Consider the following 20,557-nt stretch of genomic DNA (forward strand, 5'->3'; position numbering starts at 1 on the left):
GTGTGAGTCTTTTTCTTGCATGTTGTTCCAGGCATGACACTCATCACAAAGCAGGGTTGCTGTGTGCAGAAGACCATGACCCACAGGCCTAGAACACAGTGGGAGCTAGGTATGACATCATGTCAAAGGACCAAAGTGAGGTTGCAGTTGCCACTCCCTCTTGATGCACATGAACTTGGGTGGTGCTAGATGGAGAGGGAGAGATTGACTTGGAGACTTTTCAATGGTGGAGGCCCGAGATAACCCACCACATTGAGAATGGGACCTTCTGGTTGTAGGGCCCACTTTGGTAAGTTACCCAAATTCACTAAGTAGAATTGGATGGACTCCTCTCTTTGGTCTATTAGTGATCTACCTAGGGTGAGCAAATATTTCTTTGCATCTTCTTAGGAAACAGAATGGTGGCGTTAAACTGCCAGCACCCTGATTCTCTTCCTAAACAGCAGAAAATGAAACAGACCTCTCATTTTTAAAATGGCTTTATTAAAGGCTAGAGTATAAAATAGGACCAAATTACAAGCTGTCAGTAAGAATTTACCATTTAGAAAGTATGTATCAAAGGAAGAGGGCGGAGTGAAGAATGGAAGGCCATTCCCACACTGGTGCAAGGAAGGGTGCACCTGGCCAGGGGCAGACTCTGCTGCTCCTGATAGGATCGGATCCAACCCAGAGGGCTGGGATTCAGGAAAAAACCAGACGCGCAGAGCCTGGGTTCCTGAGAACTTCTGTTGGACACAGCCACCAAGAGCAGAACACAAAGCCCTGGAGCTGCTTCCCAGGTGCTGAGCCCAAACACTGGCTTTGGCCAAAGAATGTGCTTCAGAGAAGAATAGCGAATGTACTTCATCATGATGTATGGAGGAAGGGAAAATGGTAAATACACTTCTAATTTCCTGGTCACTGCCCCATATTCCCAGGGGGACACCAAGAAGCCAGCGTGGTGTGGACTCTGTCCAGGTACAAGGACAATTCCCAGGTCAGGAGGGTACTTTAGGATCCCTCCTGGACTCCCCATCTGTGACTTCCCACCTGCTCTTCAGAGGACTCCTTGAGAAGCACCACTGTGAGAGTCACCCATGGGGCCAGTCACAGAGGCTGCCTACACACAGCCGAGTCTCCTGTTATACCGATGCCATGGAGCATAGACCCATGGGAAAGGAAAACATTGTTGCACAGGCCTCAAATCTTCCTCTCTACCAACCCCCTACAAACAGTGCAGAAAGATGACTCCTCAGAAGTTGCTAGAGGAAGGCCGACCCGTGCATGGGGGATGGAGGGATGTTCAGGATACAAGCTAATTGGCAGGTATCACATCAATATTGGCTAAGTACAGCTTTGGCATGTCTTCCTAGGGGAGGGGAGAATGGCCGGGGCGTTGCCGTGTGCTTTAACGTTGGAGCTATATAGAATATTCCAGAAGCTACTTCAGACATTAAGGAGGCTACACCTTTCAGTACTGAAACCAGGCGCTTGGAGGAGGGCTCGTGGAGATTAAGGCTTCAGGTGAGGAGAACAGAGTGATGATAGCAAAGGATAGACCATGCCACCCTGAGCTCACAGATCTGCTTGGCATCCTGCAGGTGCATGGAGTCCAGGGGCCATGGCAGGGCGTAGAGGACAGAGGGCATCAAATTCTGAGGGAGGCACACGCTCCTCATCCAGCTTTGCTGCTGTGAGCTCTTGGGGCTGCAAGGGGAAGCTTCTGAAATCATCAGGAAAGCCTTTCAAACTTGAAATGTGATCAGGTCTGGGGGAAGTGTCCTGTGTATAACAGCCCAACCAGACTGGGGTAAAGGGTGCTCAAGCCTGGGAGGTTCTACCGCAGTGAATCAGAAGAGCCCTGATGTCCAGCACAGCTGTCACCACCTTGACTCCTACAGTGGTCAGGACTGGGACACTAGCGGGACGGTCATAACAGCTTCCCAAAGGAAACTCCTACCAAGCCAAGGAACCTGCTGCAGCTCTATATACAACAACGGGAATTGGATATAATGGGCAGCTGCTTTTAAACAGCAATCAGAGCTCTGAGTAAGTCACCAGGACAGCTCAGAGGGTGCCTGCCACCCGCCCACTGTCTATTTCCTATGAGTTTGGGAGGGGAAGGACGTGTAACGCCAAATCTGACCTCTGTGAAGGAAGAGTACCAGGTAAGCACATTTTTTGAGGATGACTCTTCCACAGTGACAGCTAACAGCCCGTATCCATCCAAGGGAGCCCTCAACTGGAAGAGAGGAGAAAGGGTCGCTTTTGCGACCTTTTGTGACTTGGTCAGAGAACCTTGGAGGGAAGGTGGGATGGAGCTGGGAACAGAAGTTCTATTTACAAGGCTTACTGGATTCCTAGTGTTTAAAAATCCCAAGTGTAAAACTTGTTATCAAATCATTGAAAATAGCGTATTTCTCTATTCGGTTTTACCAAAAACAGGGAAAACTGGCAACATTTCCTAGTTTTTCCAAAAGACTAAGAAAAGAGTAGAGAAAACAGGAAAATACGCAGGCAGTGCTGCAGTCTCCTCTGAACACCACGCTGGGCCACGCTGGGGGCTCCTGCTTGTGTTTCTGGGTAGCACCATTTTACCAGTTGTCCAGAAAATCAAAGCCTGTCTTCAAGAGGACGCTACTGGAACTGATCTGCAGGGGGCACAAGGGAGACAAAGTAAGATGCAGGCCTCTGTTTCAGCCATACATACAACCTAGACATGGCACTTCATTTCAAATGACCCAGATGAAAGCAGTTACTTCTGCCTCAGGGGCCCCTGACCTCAACTTACCTCAGTGCTATGGACTGGAAAGCTGCGCATAGTCCAGAGCAAGCGACACTGTCACAGCCAACACCAGCCCCTCAGAGTCCAGGGCTGTGTGCCATTTCCAGAAGCAAAGAACAACCTGATTCTCTGCAAGCCCCCTCCCGCTTCTGCACAGCATTATAAAGAGAAGAGACACATCTGCCAGCCAGTGTCCCCTTCTCCAATAGTATAGCCAGGCCCACTGTGCACAGGGCTGGACCGGAGGGAGAGAAGCTCAGCAGGGACAGGAATGTGCTGGTAGGGTCTCGGTTGGCGGGGAGTGTGCAGGCAAAGAACACACACCTGGGAGCAGCTTCAGAGAAACTGGTTCAGTTTAATGGGGAAGGGTGGGGTGGGGTGGGGGTGGAGTAAAAAGGGGCACTTATGCCACTGGAGAGGTGGCCAGGGTCTCTAGGGGAAAGGTTTGTGGGACTGTGTACACTGGCCAGGAAGATGCTTCACTACATACCCAGGGGCTGTGGGGGTCAGGGGGACCTTATAAGGTCAAACAAGGAGAGAAGCCTGACAGTTAGTTGTCAGGGCAGTAAATTCTTACTAAGGCTGATGGGGGTTGGGGGGCAATGCTGACTTTCTGGCGCCAGGTTGGGAGGAGGGGAGAAAGCCAACTCCTGCCCTCCTGTCTTTGAGGTTTCCGGGGTTAATCCCTCTGTGTCCTTGAGCCATTATGGTCCGACCAAATAGGCTGTGCTGTCTGGCCAACCAGCACAAGGATCTCCTTGTCTCCAGCTCCCCAGTACTGGGATTATAAGCACTGCACCATGCCTAAATTTTTCATCTTAACATGGGCTTTGAAAATTGAACTCAGAGGAGGGGAAGGAGACCATGGGGACACTGGTACTGTTCCATCCCACGGGCTCCCCTTGGTCATTCATGAGAGAACCCCGCCCCCCCGCCCCATCCCTTCTGACGTGAATTTGGCATCATCACCCACCTGCGAAAGTGCAGGCTCTGAGAACAAAGCATCATCATCTTCGTCCAGCTGGGCGGCAGGAGGCGGTGGCTTCTCTGGGGACTCAGTGAGGGTAGCCTTGGGCAGCAAACTGGCAGGGGCTTGCACCGGCTGGGGCACCTCTTGCTCTGCGCTCACACTGGGGAGGGTTTGCTGTTCCTGTGGCACAGGCTTGGCCTCCCTGTCTTTCGTGGCGGGCTCCTGGCGGTAGCAAGCTGGCAGAACCTTGTCCCCCTTCTCCATGGACTTGATTTGGCTGGGTGTCAGGGACTGGAAGTCAGCCTCAGGCCCCTCCCGGGAGCGCTCTGCATTGATCTTCCAGAAGGATGCTTCCTCCTCTTTTCGAGATGGTCCCAGGGCATCCAGGCTAGAGGATCTGCTGCTCTGGGCAGGTTTGGAACCCTGTGTGCCCTGAGGGGCCTTGGCCAGAGGCCTGGCATCACTGGTCACAGTGGCAGTGCTGGGCTCCTGGATGGATAAGGAGGAGATGCTGAATTCCATCTGACTCTGGGGGGAGACAGAAAAGAGAGAAAATGAGAGCAAGTCCTGGAACCCCCGGGGCAGACGTCTGGTTCACACATTCTTCCTCACGGATGGACAGATGTTGTAAAAATGTAAGCTGATTATTGGTTGGTCCCAAGTGACTATTTTCACAGTAGTTCTTACTACCTACCTGAAGCACATTGGGAGTTATGAGGCCAAGCCCTGTTACGACGACCCCTGAACAGTTAGCTCTAAGACCAGAATCATAACCATGGCCAAGGACTCCTGCAGGCTCTGAGAGCACATGGCTGGGCCACCACAGTTCTGGCCTTTACTGAGGGGGTGCTGTGAGCAGGTGAGGAAGAGCATGTGGGGTCCTTCAGACATCAGAGTCCTGCTGCCCACGGAAACACTGAGAGCAAAGGGAAGCTCTGTAAGCAAAGCCTATATCTCATGTCTGAGTGCACAGGTCAACCACGTTCCTGACCCACATCCAGTCAACCACCGCGGCCCCTGAGATGCTGCTACTGAGTGTTTCTGACAGAAACCATTGCCAAAGATACTGAGCCTTCTGTCAGAGAAGAGCTAACTGCAGGCGATGTCTTCCCCCCTCTGAACGATCTCAAAAATCAATACTGAAAAGTTCACTTCCCATCATGTCAGCACCATTATACCACTTTCTTGTAAAAGTAGAATAATAAATGATATTGTATAAAGCTGGGAAAGTAGAGGAAAGCTCAGAAAAATGAATCATAACCCCATTCCCACCAAACTGCATTTTTGTGCCACATTCTCATATGTATTAGGTATGGTCTTGTCAGGTCTGTAATGTGGGTGTCACTTCTTCAGTGCAGCCTGAGCATCACCCAGGTCTTCACAACCTCTGTGTATATGTGTGTATGTGTATGTGTGTGTACAGGTGTGTGTAGAGTCCAGGGGACAACTTCAAGTATGTCCCTCAGATGCCGGTGTTGAATAGTAAATTCCTCTTGGAAGGAATCTTCTTGAGACTCAGGAAGTGAACAACTCAATAGCTTTAGGAAATCCCTGAAACTGACCAAATTCACTAGGGACCTTCCTCACATGCCTATATAAGCAGTGAGGATTGCTAAGAGATGCTACTGAACAAGTAGACATGACTCAGACCAACTGAGCTCCATGGAAGATATGCTCTTCAACCTGCCGAGCTGCCCGCAGGCTGTGCAGTATGCTCCAGGTTTCCAGCTTTGCTGAGCTATCACCCATGCTGGGGTGGGTTTTTGCAGCTGTCACTGAGTCATTTCTGCTCCTGTAAGTGACCACCCCCCCATCCATACTCCTGCAGATCACCCCCAATAAAACACACTGGTTCATCAAGTTGGACTTTGGTGGTATCCTTCCTTTGGTCTGCAATTGGTTCCTTATTTGGGGTGAACAGACATTTGTTCACATTTCCCCAAGAATAATATTCTATAACAGCCCCCCCCACCTCCCCCTGAGACAGGGTTTCTCTGTGTAGCCCTGGCTGTCCTGGAACTCACTCTGTAGACGAGGCTGGCCTTGAACTCAGAAATCCACCTGCCTCTGCCTCCCAAGTGCTGGGATTAAAGGCATGCGCCACCACTGCCCAGCTTTTTTTTTTTTTTTTTTGGTATAATGGCTTTCTTGTTCTTTGTTTCTATGCCATCAGCACTAGGAAAACAAGTGCCTGTCACCAAGGCAGGGCTTTTTACCCAGCCTCATACTTGTAGGGAGAGAATCTACTGACGGCCGTCTTCCCGGTCCTGGCAACACTATTCTTAGGGGCTGTGAACTCGGTACCTTTCCCACAGCCTACCTTACGTTCTTTATGAGCAGTTTACACCTGCTGACCCTCACCCCTGCAGCTGGGGTCCCTGGGACCATCCTCAGGCTTGCGGAAACAAAGTATCTAAGACAAAGGTTTAAATTCCCAGTGAGTAGTCTCAGATTCACACAGTCAAACTGCTTTACACAGCTGCTCTGTGTCTTAAGCCCCAGCTGTAGATCAGAGTTATTTCTGGTCAACTGAGTTGGTCATTTCAACCTGTGCTGACTCACAAAAACACTGGGACACATATGGTATCATCTGATAAATGGGCCAATCTGTTTCTCTCTCTTTTTTTTTTCTATTTTTTTTAATGACGGAAACAAAAAATAGCAATTTAACACAGACAGTGACACTGTACAAAAGCACAGAGGAGGAGAAGTTAGGCTTCCTGTCCCCTAGCCAGTTAGGGGTTGATTGGCAGAACCCCAGCAGCCTGAAAGCCACTTGTCTAGCCTCTTAGTGAAGTAGGAAGGGGCTGGGATTGAAGACTAGGAGCTTGAAACTTCCAAGATGGCAAGCTAGGAGAGGGTTGGTTCCAACAAGGGGATCAGAGGGCTGGACAACCAACCTTAGCACAGGTCTTCCGCAGAGAACCTGCCCTAGGCAATGAGAAGGGGTGGTATCCTGGAATGTGTCATAATTTACATCCATTCTTACAAATTATAAGACTATTGGGGTTCCTCTGCATAGGCAGGGACCTCAAGACAAAGTGGACCACGACCCTTTCTCCATGTGAGATGTAGGCTCAGGACCTAAATGTGAAGTCAGCAGCTAGCTGCCCTTCACCTGGAGGAGGAGACAAAAGAACACAAGTCCAAACCGAATGCCTAGGTCTCCCGGAAATGCAACATCTCCGAGAAACAGTCATTCACACCTCGGCTCTGCAAGGAAGCATGGCCATGAGCAAGAGTGGGCGACTGAGGGGCTCTAACGTGGCAAGTACGACGACCGGGGACACAGAGGCCAGGCTGGGAACTGCTGGATGCTTGTAGCCCCCAGGGAACTCAGCAGGTCAAGGGAGGATTGCTAGTTCCAGCCTGAATTGCCACCAGAACCCCCGTCAAAGAAAAAAGAAAAAAAGGAAAAGGAAAACTGGAGAAGTAGAGTAGATTAGTTGCCCAGGTCACTAGTCTACTAGGAGACCCTGCCGCTGGGATTTCAGTCCAGAACAAGAGACTCCAAAGCCTGACTTGAACTGTGAGCGGCTACCAAGGCTGGTGCCCATGGAAATGGCAGGGTCCCATCCATCACACGACCCACCTGTATTCATTCGTAATCCGTTCTAACTTTACAGGTTTTTGTTTGTTTAGGTTTGTTTGTTTGTTTTGTTTTGTTTTGTTTTATTTGAGACAGGGTCTGATAGCCCAAGGTAGCTTCAAACTCTATGTTGCAAGGCTTCCTTGAATTCTGGATCCCCCAGCCTCTACCTCTTGAATCATGAGATTACAGACATGTGCCAATTCACTCAGGATCATTTCTAGGTAGAGCATTCTGAACACTGCCTACTCCCAAATTCCCTAGTAAGGAACAAAGACACACAGACAGACACAATGGTTTCTTTAAGTAAGCAACCTGCTAAAAATAGCTTGGAAGTGGCCAAGACTCGGGGATAGGGTTGACTTTGATCTGGAAATTGTGGAGGAAGGCTCACATCACAAAAGCAGTTTGACACATCTAGGCTTTTTTTTTTTTTTTGACCCCCCTCCCCATTGGGACTGTGGATTGCAAAACCAAGCATCCTGACATGTGGGGGGCTGGAGTCTGAGGTGTCACTACCAAAATGAGAGCTCCCGTCAAATTGGAGGTTGGAGGGTGACCAGGCACTCTGCAGCTTCCCAGGTCAACTTGGAATGGGCCCGTTGCCAGGAGGAGGTAACTACGAGCTATGGGAACTTTGGAGGAGTACCACCTTTAATCTCAACACTCAGGAGGCAGAGGCAGATAGATCTCTCTGTGAATCTGAGGCCTGTCTGATCTCTGTAGTGAGGTCCAGGACAGCCAGAGCTACATAATAGAGATAACTTGTCTCAAAAAACAAAAAGAAAAGAAAAGAGAAGAAAAAAAGCGGGGCACAGTGGCTGTTGCTTACAATCCTACCACTCAAGAGGCGGAGACAAAAGGATGGCAGTGGGTTTGACCCTAATCTGGGCTACATAGAAGTTACCTGGCCAACAAGCCACAGCAACACCCTGTACAGAAAAATGAGAACAAAAACAAAAAAGAAAATAGCAAGAAAGGGGGGCACTAGGGAGAGGAGGAAGAAGGAGAGGAGGAAGAAGGGGAGGAGGGAGAAGGGGAGGAGGGAGAAGGGGAGGAGGGAGAAGGGAGAGGAGGCAGCAGATCCTGACCAATCTGCCTCCCCTTTCTTGTGTTCTCTTGATTCTTAACTTTGCACATAAAGTGTGACTAGTCTCCTCTAACAAGCCAATCTTCTCCTCCTTGCTGGTGAAGCACCTCTCACTGGCCCCATAAGAAGAGAAGGTATTCAAATATTATCAGACAGCTGGTCGGGAGGAGAGAAAGAACTTGTTTCCCATCCCTGTCTACGTTGGCTCAACTAATGAACCAAAGAATGGGCTCAACAAGGTCATGGTGACTCCAAGTTCCCCATTCTGGGGGTTTCCATCATAGCTTGCTGGAAACTGACTAGTACAGCTGTTTCTCACAGCTACTGACACAACCTGGTAATTCCAGGCTCACAGAAGGTGAAGAGGGCAGAGCTTTGGCAGACCCAGGACCCCTAGACCCTGTGAAAGCTTAGGGAACAGGATAGTGGCTAGAAAATAGGGCCCATGGGAAGCATTAAAGATTCAGTCCTGGGGGCCAGAGGGAGTGCCCAGAGGTACCCATAGCCCAGCTTTCCTACTCCAGGCTGAGTCGGTCCACAGGTCCACTTAGAGAAAACAGGCACTAAATCTCCAGGGTGCAGAGCAAGGTAAGAAGGAGCCCAGCTCCTGGCAGAAGGCCCCAGGCTGACTACAGCCACCACAGAAGTTAGCTGACTTCACACCACAGACTTGGGGAGAACAGTCCAGAGTCTTAGTTGACTGAACATGTGTTATATATGTGGCACTATGGGAAACTCTCCATGGAAATGAAGTGAAGGGACATGGATTCACTATTCTTTTCTCATCACAGAAGACCTACCAAGGCAGCTCACCTGACTTTTCCAGACAGCACTGGTCTTGAAGGCCAGACCAGGCCACTTCCCCCTGGGGCCCACATAGGCCAAGGTGGAAAACAGGAAGACCATACATGCCAGGGACAAGCTTTCCCAAACATGTCTTCTTCAAGAGCGGGAAGGAAGTCGTGTGGCCTTCCTTCAGTGCCCAAGCTGCTGAGTCAGTCTTGCAGGACACTACATAGAAGATAACTAGAAGGGACAGTGGTCACTAGGTCATGGCACGGACTAAAGGAAGAGAGAGTCAGGGCTCAACTGACTGCTTTCTGTGATCTTGGAGGGAGACAAGAATCTCCTCAGCTCCTGGCAGTGCCCCACCCAGGGTTCCTGACATCCCTACAACCTGGTCAGTCAGCCCATGTGGGGAACCAGGGCTCAGCTGGCTATATCCACTCTAAAAACAGTAAGACCACAACAGAGCCCAGTGTCTATTTTTATGCCCCACTCACTGGAGAGGAATGTGTGATATTCAGCAAAGGGGGGAATGCATGCTGCTAAAAAGGACTGTTTGGCTTGGCAGCCGCTGGCAAAGCTAAACTCAAGACAAAGGCTACGGGCACACAGTCAGAATCTGAAGAACTCCCCAACAGCCTGTCATACGCTTAGCATGTGTTCCTCTTTCCTGCCCTCCGAAAGGGGAGGAGTGTGCCTACAAAGCTTTAAGAATCACAAAATTAGCAAAGGAGCATCTTATAGGGATGAGCCAGCACCAACTTGCAGCTTGACATACTGGGCAGTGCCTTAAATCCATCCACCTCATATCCCAAGGCACTTGTCCAGACCAGGAGCAGAGTCACACATGCCCCTAGTTTAGAAACCCTGAGGCGGGCAAATACTCACTCACCAGTCAGGCTCCAGGGCAGAAAAAAACTCAGTGTCGTAAGACCCAGGAAGTGGCAGGCAGGGAGGAGCCAAGGTGGATGTAGGAATCAATGCTACAGACAGGAGTCTTGGCCCGTGACGAGGACATGGATATCTTGAATCCCTCAGGAGAATGGGTAATATTGTGTTGAGAGCATAACTTAGGCAGAGAACTTCCCTGTTTGTCTTCCCCCACCTAAGCTGCTCCTTTCAAACGGATGGACAGTCCAAGATGCTGTACCACAATGCCCAGTACAGACCCCACACTGGTGTGGCTGGGACAGTCAGAAATAGGATATATACAGCAGCCGCAGGTCAGGGGTTTTCAAGGTGGGTGGAATCCAGCAAGGACGCTGAGGTAAGGGAGGACAGACAGGGATGCAATGAGGGAGCCAAGGGCACCACTGAACTAAAGGAACTTCCCAATATTCTAACACAAGGAAAACATGGAAGGGTCTAGAGCAGAAGGCCACAAGCTGAGGTCTAAGTTTCTAAAGGCGGGGTTGGGGGGAGGTTGTATTAGGACAGGTGAGAGGGAAAGAGAGGGGCAAGGGAGGAAGGAGGGAGGTCAACCATCAAGGAGAGAAAGGGGACTTTGTGAGGAAGAAACATAGGGCCCAACCATGTAGGAGTTGTGATGGGATTGGGTGCAGCCTATGGGGCTATGCCCCTCAAAAATGGATTTGACATTGAGGAGGTGCATGGAAGGCCATGGCTTAGAACCAAGCAGCCCCTCCACCCACCAACGAGCAGTGACACCTACGAGCCACAGGCATCGGCTACTCCATTCTCCAGTCAGATGGTTAGGTGACCCTCTCACTGAAGGTGGGATCAGCAGGGAGGAGTTCAGATGAGCACGTGAGTTGTGAGGAAGGGCCTGGTCTGGAGGATGAAAGATGTCCTGGCATGTATATGGATGAGCGTGCGCACACACACAGGTGCTTTTTCCTCTGGGGGAGGCCTGGAAATCAATAATCTCCCCTCATCCTCCGTGAGACCTCAAACAGGCAGCTAAACATTAGTAAATACAGAGACAGACAGACAGAAGCCAGACAGCTTGGGAGAAGAAGGACCTTGGGGATGGGGTCCCAAGGGCCAAGCCCTGCTCACCCAGCCTCCCTACACATTCCCCAATGTGTCTGCAGCCCAGGTGGCCTGGGAATGCAAGGAATCTTCTCCATCCCTTCCTCTCTCCTAGTCTGGGGCCTTCTGGGTGCTAGGGTTTTTCCTCTGGAAACATAGGATCCTGAGAGAAGAGTGCACTGATCCCAAGGGCACCCACCCCCAGCCCCAGCTTGCCTGACAAGCTGATAGAGGAGTGGAAGAGATCTCAGTGGTGACCGTATCCCTGTGGAGGTGTGCAGGGTGTAGGGGGTTGGGGGATGGGGGCAGTGCTGGAGTTACTGTCAGAGTCCAGGGATGTGTCTTACATAATGGAAAAGTTGGATATGTTTGTTTGCTTGACCTAATTACCCTACAACATATGCAAATATAGCAAAACATCTTGTGCCCCATAGACACACGCGACTGTGTAATCAGATGACAGTATGGGAGACAGTCGGTGGAGGATGAGGGTACTAAATGCCACAGAACTGCTCACTCAAGAGTGGTTAGCGGGGTGCTGAAGGGGTGGCTCTGCAGTTAAGAGTGTGGACTGCTCTTTTCAGAGATTCCAAGTTCCATCCCCAGGACCCACAACTGGTGGCTCACGACCGCTTGTAACTCCAGCTCCACGGGGTTCAACACCTTCCAGCTGTTCTAGGTACCTGCTCGCATGTGGAATAAATCATATGCATACACACACATACGTAAACATTTTTATGTAGTTAATTGGGGCAGGAGGGATCTCTCAATCAGCAAAGTGTTTGGCAAGCAGAGACCTAAGTTTGATCCCAGAACCCATGTTTAAAGAAAACACTGGAGCTGAAGAGATGTCTCCAAAGCTGAGCAAGAAAGCACACTGCTCTTCTAGGTTGCCAGCACCTGTACTGGGGAGCCGGTAACAGCCCGTCACTCCGATTCCAGGGGATCTAAGAAGCTCTTCTGGACTCTGTAGGTACCTGCGTTCACACTCACGTGTGCGTACAGACTGAAACACACACACATAATTAGAAATAATATTGAAGAACAGAAAGGTGAGTGAAGTGTGTGTGCTTGTTACCCCGGTGCCAAGGAAGGTGGATCCAAAGGGTCACTGGCTGCCTTGAACCCGCCAGTTCCAAGCCACCAGGAGACCTTGTCTCAGGCTGGAGAGACAGCTCAGCAGTTAAAAGCACTGGCTGCTCTTCCAGAGGTCCTGAGTTCAATTCCCAGCAATCACATGGTGGCTCACAACTATCTGCAATGGAATCTGATGTCCTCTTCTGGTCTGTCTAAAGAGAGCAACAGTGTACTCACATACATAAAATAAATAGCTCTTTAAAAAAAAAATAAATTAGATAAATAAATAAAGGCAGGTGCCGCCACAGCATGGGACACACAGAAACCAGTAGAGAGACCCAGCTCAACAGGTGGAAGGAGAGAACCAACTCCCTGCAGTTGTCCTCTGATCTCTACTTGTGCATACATATATGCACATTAAAAAAGAGAGAAAGAGAGAGAGAGAGAGAGAGAGAGAGAGAGAGAGACCTTGTCTCAAAAACAAGGTGAATGGTACCTGAGTACCAAACTTGAATTTGACTGCTGGGCTTCATATGCACAAGTATAGACGTTCCCTCACATGCCTGTACACACATGCACTTGACAACACACATACACACACACACACACATACATACACATGTGCATGCACATCCACACTCATACTCTTGACAGTACATACACATGGGCTCCATATGCATGAGTGCACACATACACATACATGCATGCACATCCATTTGACAGCACACATACACACACACACATACACACATACACACACACACACACACACACACACACACCAGTAAATGGGTTGGAGGTGCAGCTCAGTGGCAGACCTCAGCACGTGTGAACCCACAAGTTCAATGCCCAGCACCCCCCCCCTCCAAAAGCTAAGCTAGCAAATTTTACATTATGTGTACTTCATCAGAATTAATAAAATCTATAAACTGGAGATACAACCCAGCGGTAAGCTCACCTAATATTTGTGAGGCCCTGAGTCCAGTCCTACAAAAACAAACAGGTTAAGAGTGGTGGACCAGGACAGGGAGGCTGCAGCAGGAGGGTTGCTGAGAGTCTAAGACTAGTCTGAGCTATATGAAAATGATGTCTCAGGAAAAGAAAGAAAAAGGAAGAAAGAAAGGAAGAAAGAAGGAAGAAATAAATAAATTAATTAAGAAAGATAAAGGAAGGAAGGAAGAAAAGAAGGAAGGAAGGAATTGAGGGAGGGATGGAAGGAGAGAAGGAGGGAAGGAGGGATGGAAGGATGGAGGGAGGAAGGAAGGGAGGGAGGGAGGAAGAGAAGGCTGCTGGGAGAACTTAGAGGGAAAAGCTAGTGACTTGCAACCAAGCCTGACACTGAGCTCAATACCCAGAACTTACACCGTGGAAGGAGAGAACCAAGTCTTCTTGTCACCTGATCTCCACATGCAAAAGCCATGGTGTGTAGACACACCAAACAAACAAATAAGTAAATGTGAAAAAAAACAAAACAAAGGTCAGTAGATGATGCAGTTCAAGTAGCAAGAAATACCACAGAATTGACAGTGGAGAGAGGACCAAACTTGCATTAAACATGCTGCAAATGCTGTGAGGATCCTCTTGCCCCACCCCTTGCTCACCCTCTCCCCTCTCACCCTCTACTCCCACCTCCTCCCACCACTCTCTCCTGTCCCCCACCCCTACCCTCTCACCCTCCCACTTCCTCCTCCTACCTCCTCCACCCCTCCCTTCATCCTTCTCTCTCCCACCCCCACCCACGCCCCCATCCCCACTCTAGCATGCTAGACAGTAACCAGGCCCAGGAACAAAGCAGGTTCACTGCTGAGCTGTTCCCACCCTACCTAGAGGCCTCAGGGACACTCAACAACCCAAATGTGCCACTGCCACACTGTGCTGGAAACCACCAAGAACAGCCTAGCTGAGCCCTGCTCTGACTCACAGCACCACAGGTTAAATGGTGCTGCTTTGGGCCACCAGTCCTGGGAAAGTGCTTGGATCAATGACAGCTGACAAAGCAAGGTCACTATCCATAAGGGTCTACAGACCATGGGGTTTGATCTCCCACCATGCACTTAGAGACCAGGGCCCCACCCTCACTAAAGCCCATCACCTGCATGCAGTTCTCCATTGAGGTCCCAGGTCACCTTTAAGTCCCTGTAACGGTTTGTATATACTCAGCCCAGGAAGTGGCACTATTAGAAGGTGTGGATGTATTGGAGTAGGTGCAGCCTTGTTGGAGTAGGTGTGTCACTGTGGGAGTGGGCTTTAAGACCCTCATCCTAGCTGCCTGGAAGTCAGTCTTCTGCTAGCAGCCTTCAGATGAAGATGTAGAACTCTCAGCTCCTCCTGCACCATGCCTGCCTGGATGCTCCATGCTCCTACCTTGATGATAATGGACTGATCCACTGAATCTGTAAGCCAGCCCCAATTAAATGTTGTTTTTATAAGAGTTACCTTGGTCATGGTGTCTGCTCACAGCAGTAAATCCTAAGAGGATCACAACCCTACTGGTAGAAGCAGAGGTGAAGGTCCTCTGAGGTTCTGGCTAAGGAGCAGCAAGTGGCGATACTTTCTGCATCTCTAAAGTGACTTAGGAGCGGAAGGGGCTGCCATTCACATCTCCACACATGCTACATGCCCCGCTCTGCCTCCAGAAACTTTACAGTTAGAGGGAAGGAGGTGAGGGCAGAGACAACATCCAGGCAGCCCATGTCTGCTCCCCACTGACTGCCTCCATCCCCAACTCTCTGTGCAGATCTGTGTAGCTGACCTACTATTTTGTGGGTTCGTTCTTCCACCCTTCTCCACTCCTTTTCTTTCTCTCTTTCAACCCCCTAACACTAGATAAGAAAAAAAATGGATAGAAAAGTAAAGGAAAGAGATCCCTGAGTAAACCCGGGGGTCAGTAAGGGGGCAACATTATTATTAGACTACTTCCTGCTGACTGGGAGACTGGGGTTCCTTGAGGCAAGTTTGATCTTCACCATCAGGGTATCTAAATATTTCTTCTCCTCCCCCTCCTCTTCCTCTTCCTCTTCTCCTCCCTCTCTCTCTTCTCTTCCTCCTCCTTCCCCTCCTCCTCCTTCTGCCCTTTTCTTGTTTGCAAATGACTACTTAAACTGCAACCACCACCACCACCACCACCATCAAACAACGAACAACCCACCCTGCCTCTCGGGGCCCTAGCATTCATACACCCTTTGAAAAGTCTACAGAATTCCAAGTGTCACACAATCACAGAGTCACACTGTCTGCAGCTGACAAAATCATGCCCCTGCTAGAGCATGAGGCAAATCACAGTCAGTTGCTGTGGATGACCTGAAGCAGTCCCACATCCCACACTGGGCGGTGGTGGCACACACCTTTAATCCCAGCACTTGGGAGGCAGAGGCAGGTGGATTTCTGAGTTTGAGGCCAGCCTGGTCTACAGAGTGAGTTCCAGGACAGCCAGGGCTATACAGAGAAACCCTTTCTCAAAAAAACAAAAATAAAAACAAAAGCAAAAAAAAAAACCAAAAAACCCAAAAAACAAAAGCCACTTTCTATATTTCTGTGTCTTTCAAAGAAACTAAAATTCCAAAATTATCACTACAGATCTGAGTTCTCTACTCCTCTACAGCAGAAACTTAAAAAGCCCTATAGGAGCTGGGCACAGTGAACACACACTGGAGGCAGAGGGACATTGGCTTGAGGCTAGCCTTGGCTACATGCTGAGTCTCAGTCTCAATGACCTGTGATACAGAAGTCAGCTTCTTTAGGATATTTATGATCTATAAGGGGGTGTCTGGAGGCCTGGAGGAATCCGTATTTGCTATGCAAACATGTTCATGGGAATGGATGCCTGTGTCCTCAAACATGAAAACCACCTCAAATGTCACAGCTCAGTGTCAAGATTGCCTCACCCCACTTAGGTCAGGCACAGGGTGGTGCAGCTGTCCCTGCCCTCCAAGTCCTTGTGGGTCCAAAGACTTGGTCTAGTGGAGAGGCCTCCCATCAATGTTCCCTGACCTTAAGCCTCCCTCTCCACAGGTCCCCTGGGTGCCAGGGTCAGCTAGGACAAGGGCTGTGATCAGAAGCAGTAGGGAAGACTGAAAACCCAAGAAGCAAGGCTTTCGAACTATCTGTGCTTGGAAGCCTGTTAAGACACACAGCTGTGTCTTCTGTAGCTCCACAAAAACCATGCTGAAAGCTGTCGTTAGAAAACTGCGGCCTTTTGCCTCTCCTTGGCTAGAGGACACTCACTACTCTGTGGTTTTGCTGCCTGCTAAGGCCCTTCTCCTGGACAACGGGGGAGATAGGACATACCTGAAGAGAGCTTGATGCTCTCTCTGGCAGTGATGGTAACCATACATGACTGACTGGGAGATGAGGGTTCAATTACATGTGTCCATGTGTGTTTGTATATGTGTACATGCACATAAACCAACCAGAGTCACCTTATCAGGGGCTCTGAGCTTCCTCAAGGGCTATCCCTCTAGTGGAGAAGTCCCCTGACAGGGCAACTCTAGAGGCTAAAGTTCACCAGGGAACCCATGGGACGTTGTGGGACTAACAGACCTACATGGAGATTCATTCCCCAAAGTCCCTCTTTGCCCTACCAACACAGGCTGCCAACTGTAGCCCAGCATTAAGAACTACACATACCATTTTGTATGCATCAAATGTTGAAAGAAAATGTACAGATACTCAAATATTTTCAAAATCGACAAATACATCTAAATTTAATTCAGCTTACCCTTGTCTCCCAGGAGAATGGGGCCGAGTGTTCATCTTGCCAAGTTATGTCCTGAAATAAAAATTAAAGAATAAGACTGAGGCCCAAACTCCAGCAACCCTGTATAGACATTCATCCAGGCCTAGGAGGGACCCACACACAGGACAATTTAAACTGTACAAGAGTGGAAGTCTCAGTGTTTGACAAGGCCAACCCTGGACAGTGTGCAGCCCCAGCTGCCGGTGCCTCCTGCTGACATGGCAGTGAACACCACGGAGACCTTAGCCGACTTAACCCAGGACAGGAGCTTCAGGAAATGGAATGGGCACTATTCTTGGCAAAGACAGGGTCAAGCCTCAGTCTGACCGGGACCAACCGTGTGATCTGGGGTGAGGGCAGAGTCTTCCGACCTGTTTCCTTGCCTCTGTGAGGAGCTTACACACCCGTTTAAATCCGGCAACCTGTGCAAAGACCACTTCTCCTGGCCACGTGAAAGACCCAGTAACAGAATCAATGCACAAAGCCTCAAAGTAATGCAAGTGTCTAAACATAACATTGCTGAGGTTGCTCCTGACTCAGCTCACACCATGTAGAACTCTTCTGAGCAGTTGCTGGACTCTGACCCTGCGCGTGCAGGTCCTGTTTGCCAGACTGACAAAAGAGCATGAGCCTCCCCTCCACCTCCACAGAGCCTGTCTGTGCCTGACTGCTATGGGCAGGGAGCACCATGGCCTAAAACATGGGGCATCCTAGGTAATATGGAAAGTAGAACAAAATATTTTATCTTCTTATTAATATTTTTTATCTTTTTTTTTTTTTAGACAGAGTGGCATGTATCACAGTCTGGCTTCAAACTTATATGTCCCGGGATGAGCCTGAACTCCTGAGCTTCCTGTTTCTACTTTCCAAGAACCTGAGATTACAGGCATATGCTGCCATGCCTGGTTTACGTACTGTTGGGGAATTGAACTCAGGGCTTTATGCACGCTAGGCAAGCACTTTGCCAATAGGGTTATGTCTAAAACCCCCAACAGAATATGAAAACTGAGAGTGACATTAATGCTATGTTCATATTCCACCATCCCTGAACAACTCCAGGTGATCTGTATCATTCCATGGAATACCCAATAAATTATGTCCCTTGTCACCTAGCAGCCAGGTCACCCGGCTCCAACCTCCACAGAGAGAGAGCTATTGTACCCATAGCTCCTTCTTCAGATGCTGACAGAGCCCTGCTCAGACTGGCCTCACAGATGGCAGGAACTCCTGAAGAATGCTTGCAAATGCATCAGGATCTAGGCTGCAAGCCAGCCTTCCCTAGGCACACGCCTGCTGAGCTGAGGGGCAGCTGAGAGCCAGTTAAGAACTATAGTAACAAAGGCATGGTGGCTCTGGGCAATTGACAGCCTGTTCCTAAGAATGGGGGAATGAGGAAACCAAGCTTCAGACGGCACAGTAAGTCTTTTCCCTGGCCCATCCCCAGAGCTGGAGAAGCCCCAGTCCCAAAGTTGTGAGCTCAGAACCTCACACACTCCACCCAATTCACACAACTTCCCCATACCTGCTCCCAGAGCATCCCAATGTGGGAAGTGGTGCCCTGGGTCTTCTGGGATGGAGGTACCAAGAATAAAGCTGCCCCAGTGAAAGTCCCTTACACTGGGGGATGAATAGTTGGTGGTTGTGTAGTGAGGGCTATCCCATCTGTGGTTTCCGGGGCTAGGGGCTGGGCACAGCAGCAGGGGCTGCAAGCTTGTGCTCAGACCCTTTCCTTCAGTGGGTGTGCAAAGTGTCCCAGGATTGCATGCTAACACCAGAAAAAGCCTGTTCGCTTGGATACATGTTATACCAAGACCACATCACAGACAGTATATCCCTGGACCTGTGTATGCTAACTACAGCAGTAAATGGGGCCAGGCATTAAGAGAGCCAAAAGGCTCCTCAGCTCCACAGCTGATACAGTCCACCATAAATAGCCATTGGTCCTGCACAGTGGTAATTCACACTTGGCAACATCTGTTGGGGATCTTGTCCCCAGAACTGACTTCTGCTGCTTTTTGAAAAAATTATTTATTTATGTGTATGTGTGTCTATGTATGCACGAGCACACACGAGTGCAGGTGCCTGTGAACGTCAGAAGAGGTGTCACATTGCCCAGGAGCTGAAGTTACAGACATTGTGAGCCACACTGCACATGGATGCTGGAAACCAAACTCAGGTCCTCTGCAAGAGTAGTAAGTGCTCTTAACCACTGAGCCATCTGTCTGTCCAGCCCCGCTTGAGCTATTTTGCATTACACAGTCGTCAGGAAAAACTTCTAAAAATGAGAACAGGGTCACTGCATTCCACTTTGGAATTTCGGCTAAATCCCAGTTACTTTCAGTGTATAAATTCTAACCCTCCAAAAATGGCCATGGCTATCTGGAGGAATGTGAGTCAATGCCTGGGAGCCACAGCTGCGGCTGGGGCCTGTTCTCATCTCTGCAGGCCACTGGGAATGGAGATAGCGAGTGAAGTGACCCAGAAGTCTCCGAGATTCTAGGCTCCTGGGACAAGATGCACTGCTCTGAGAGGCAGTGAGGCTGAAAGTGCTACTTCAGTGGGAAGGGAAGCAGGTCAGTGGGACAGATGCTATTTATGCTCAATGGGACTGTGGGAAAGGTGAAGGGGATTGTCTGGCTAATACATGTCACCACTGAGGCCACTAGCCCAAGCCACGTTAATGGATAGAAGAAGTATGTCACAAGGGTGGAAGCTGGACCCACTCATAAGTCACCTCCCCCGACTTCTAATGAGCTCTGTAAGGTCAGTCCCTTGGAATCTATGAAGATAAGTCCGATAAGCCCGATAAGTCCAAGGCTATGGGAGGCAACTGCCAGCAGGACTCCAGGAAGCAAAAGTCGGGGCAGTGCTCAGTGGGGTTGGTGTCACATTGCCCTGGAGCTGAAGTTACAGACATTGTGAGCCACACTGCACATAGGTGCTAGAAACCAAACTTAGGTCCTCTGCAAGAGTAGTAAGTGCTCTTAACCACTGAGCCATCTGTCTGTCCAGCCCCTCTTGGTCCCTCCCTGGAATTCCATGGGGGTCACAGGCCGCAAGAGGTCACTGATAGGTCTACATTTTTTTGTTTGCTTCTGCAAGAAACATAAGAGGCAGATTCCTTGGATTTCTGTACTTCTGAGCTCATAAAAAATAATAAAGCACTTAGCAAAAATAAATCTGCCAAACAAAAATGTTGCAGGGGCGCTGTAGTCACCCGGCAGGGACAATGCCTTGGTCATAGACTGTGCTGGCACCCTGCAGGCTCCTGGGCTGCTGCCACAAATGGCAGCAGAATCTCAAAGTAGCAGTTCTTGCTCCCACACACAGAAACAAACTCATACTCACACAAGACACACTCCTATACAGACATATTCTCATGCATAGATACACTGCTATACACATACACACTCCCACAGAGATACACTCTCACACAGACATACAAACACATACTCTCACACATAGATACCCTCTCACACAGACATTCACATACACACTCCCACACACAGATACACTCTCACACAGACATATACATACACACTCCCACAGAGATA

The 20,557-nt window shown here is 49.5% G+C and overlaps 1 protein-coding gene across 1 annotated transcript in view; it reads right to left on the minus strand.

The window, feature by feature from the left end:
- Positions 1 to 463: 463 nt before the first annotated feature.
- The window catches only part of CUNH1orf198 (chromosome unknown C1orf198 homolog), a 28,779-nt gene continuing 8,685 nt past the window's right edge, over positions 464 to 20,557 (minus strand). The window contains exons 2-4 of the mRNA XM_031341794.1: positions 16,986 to 17,036; positions 3,738 to 4,262; positions 464 to 2,630 (exon numbers count right to left, since the gene is read on the minus strand). Coding sequence (XP_031197654.1) covers positions 2,574 to 2,630; positions 3,738 to 4,262; positions 16,986 to 17,036 — 633 coding nt within the window. The 3' untranslated portion in view covers positions 464 to 2,573. The remainder of the gene's footprint in view (positions 2,631 to 3,737; positions 4,263 to 16,985; positions 17,037 to 20,557) is intronic.

This window comes from Mastomys coucha, unplaced genomic scaffold (assembly GCF_008632895.1).
Source record: "Mastomys coucha isolate ucsf_1 unplaced genomic scaffold, UCSF_Mcou_1 pScaffold22, whole genome shotgun sequence".
In the NCBI taxonomy this organism is placed as follows: Eukaryota; Metazoa; Chordata; class Mammalia; order Rodentia; family Muridae; genus Mastomys; species Mastomys coucha.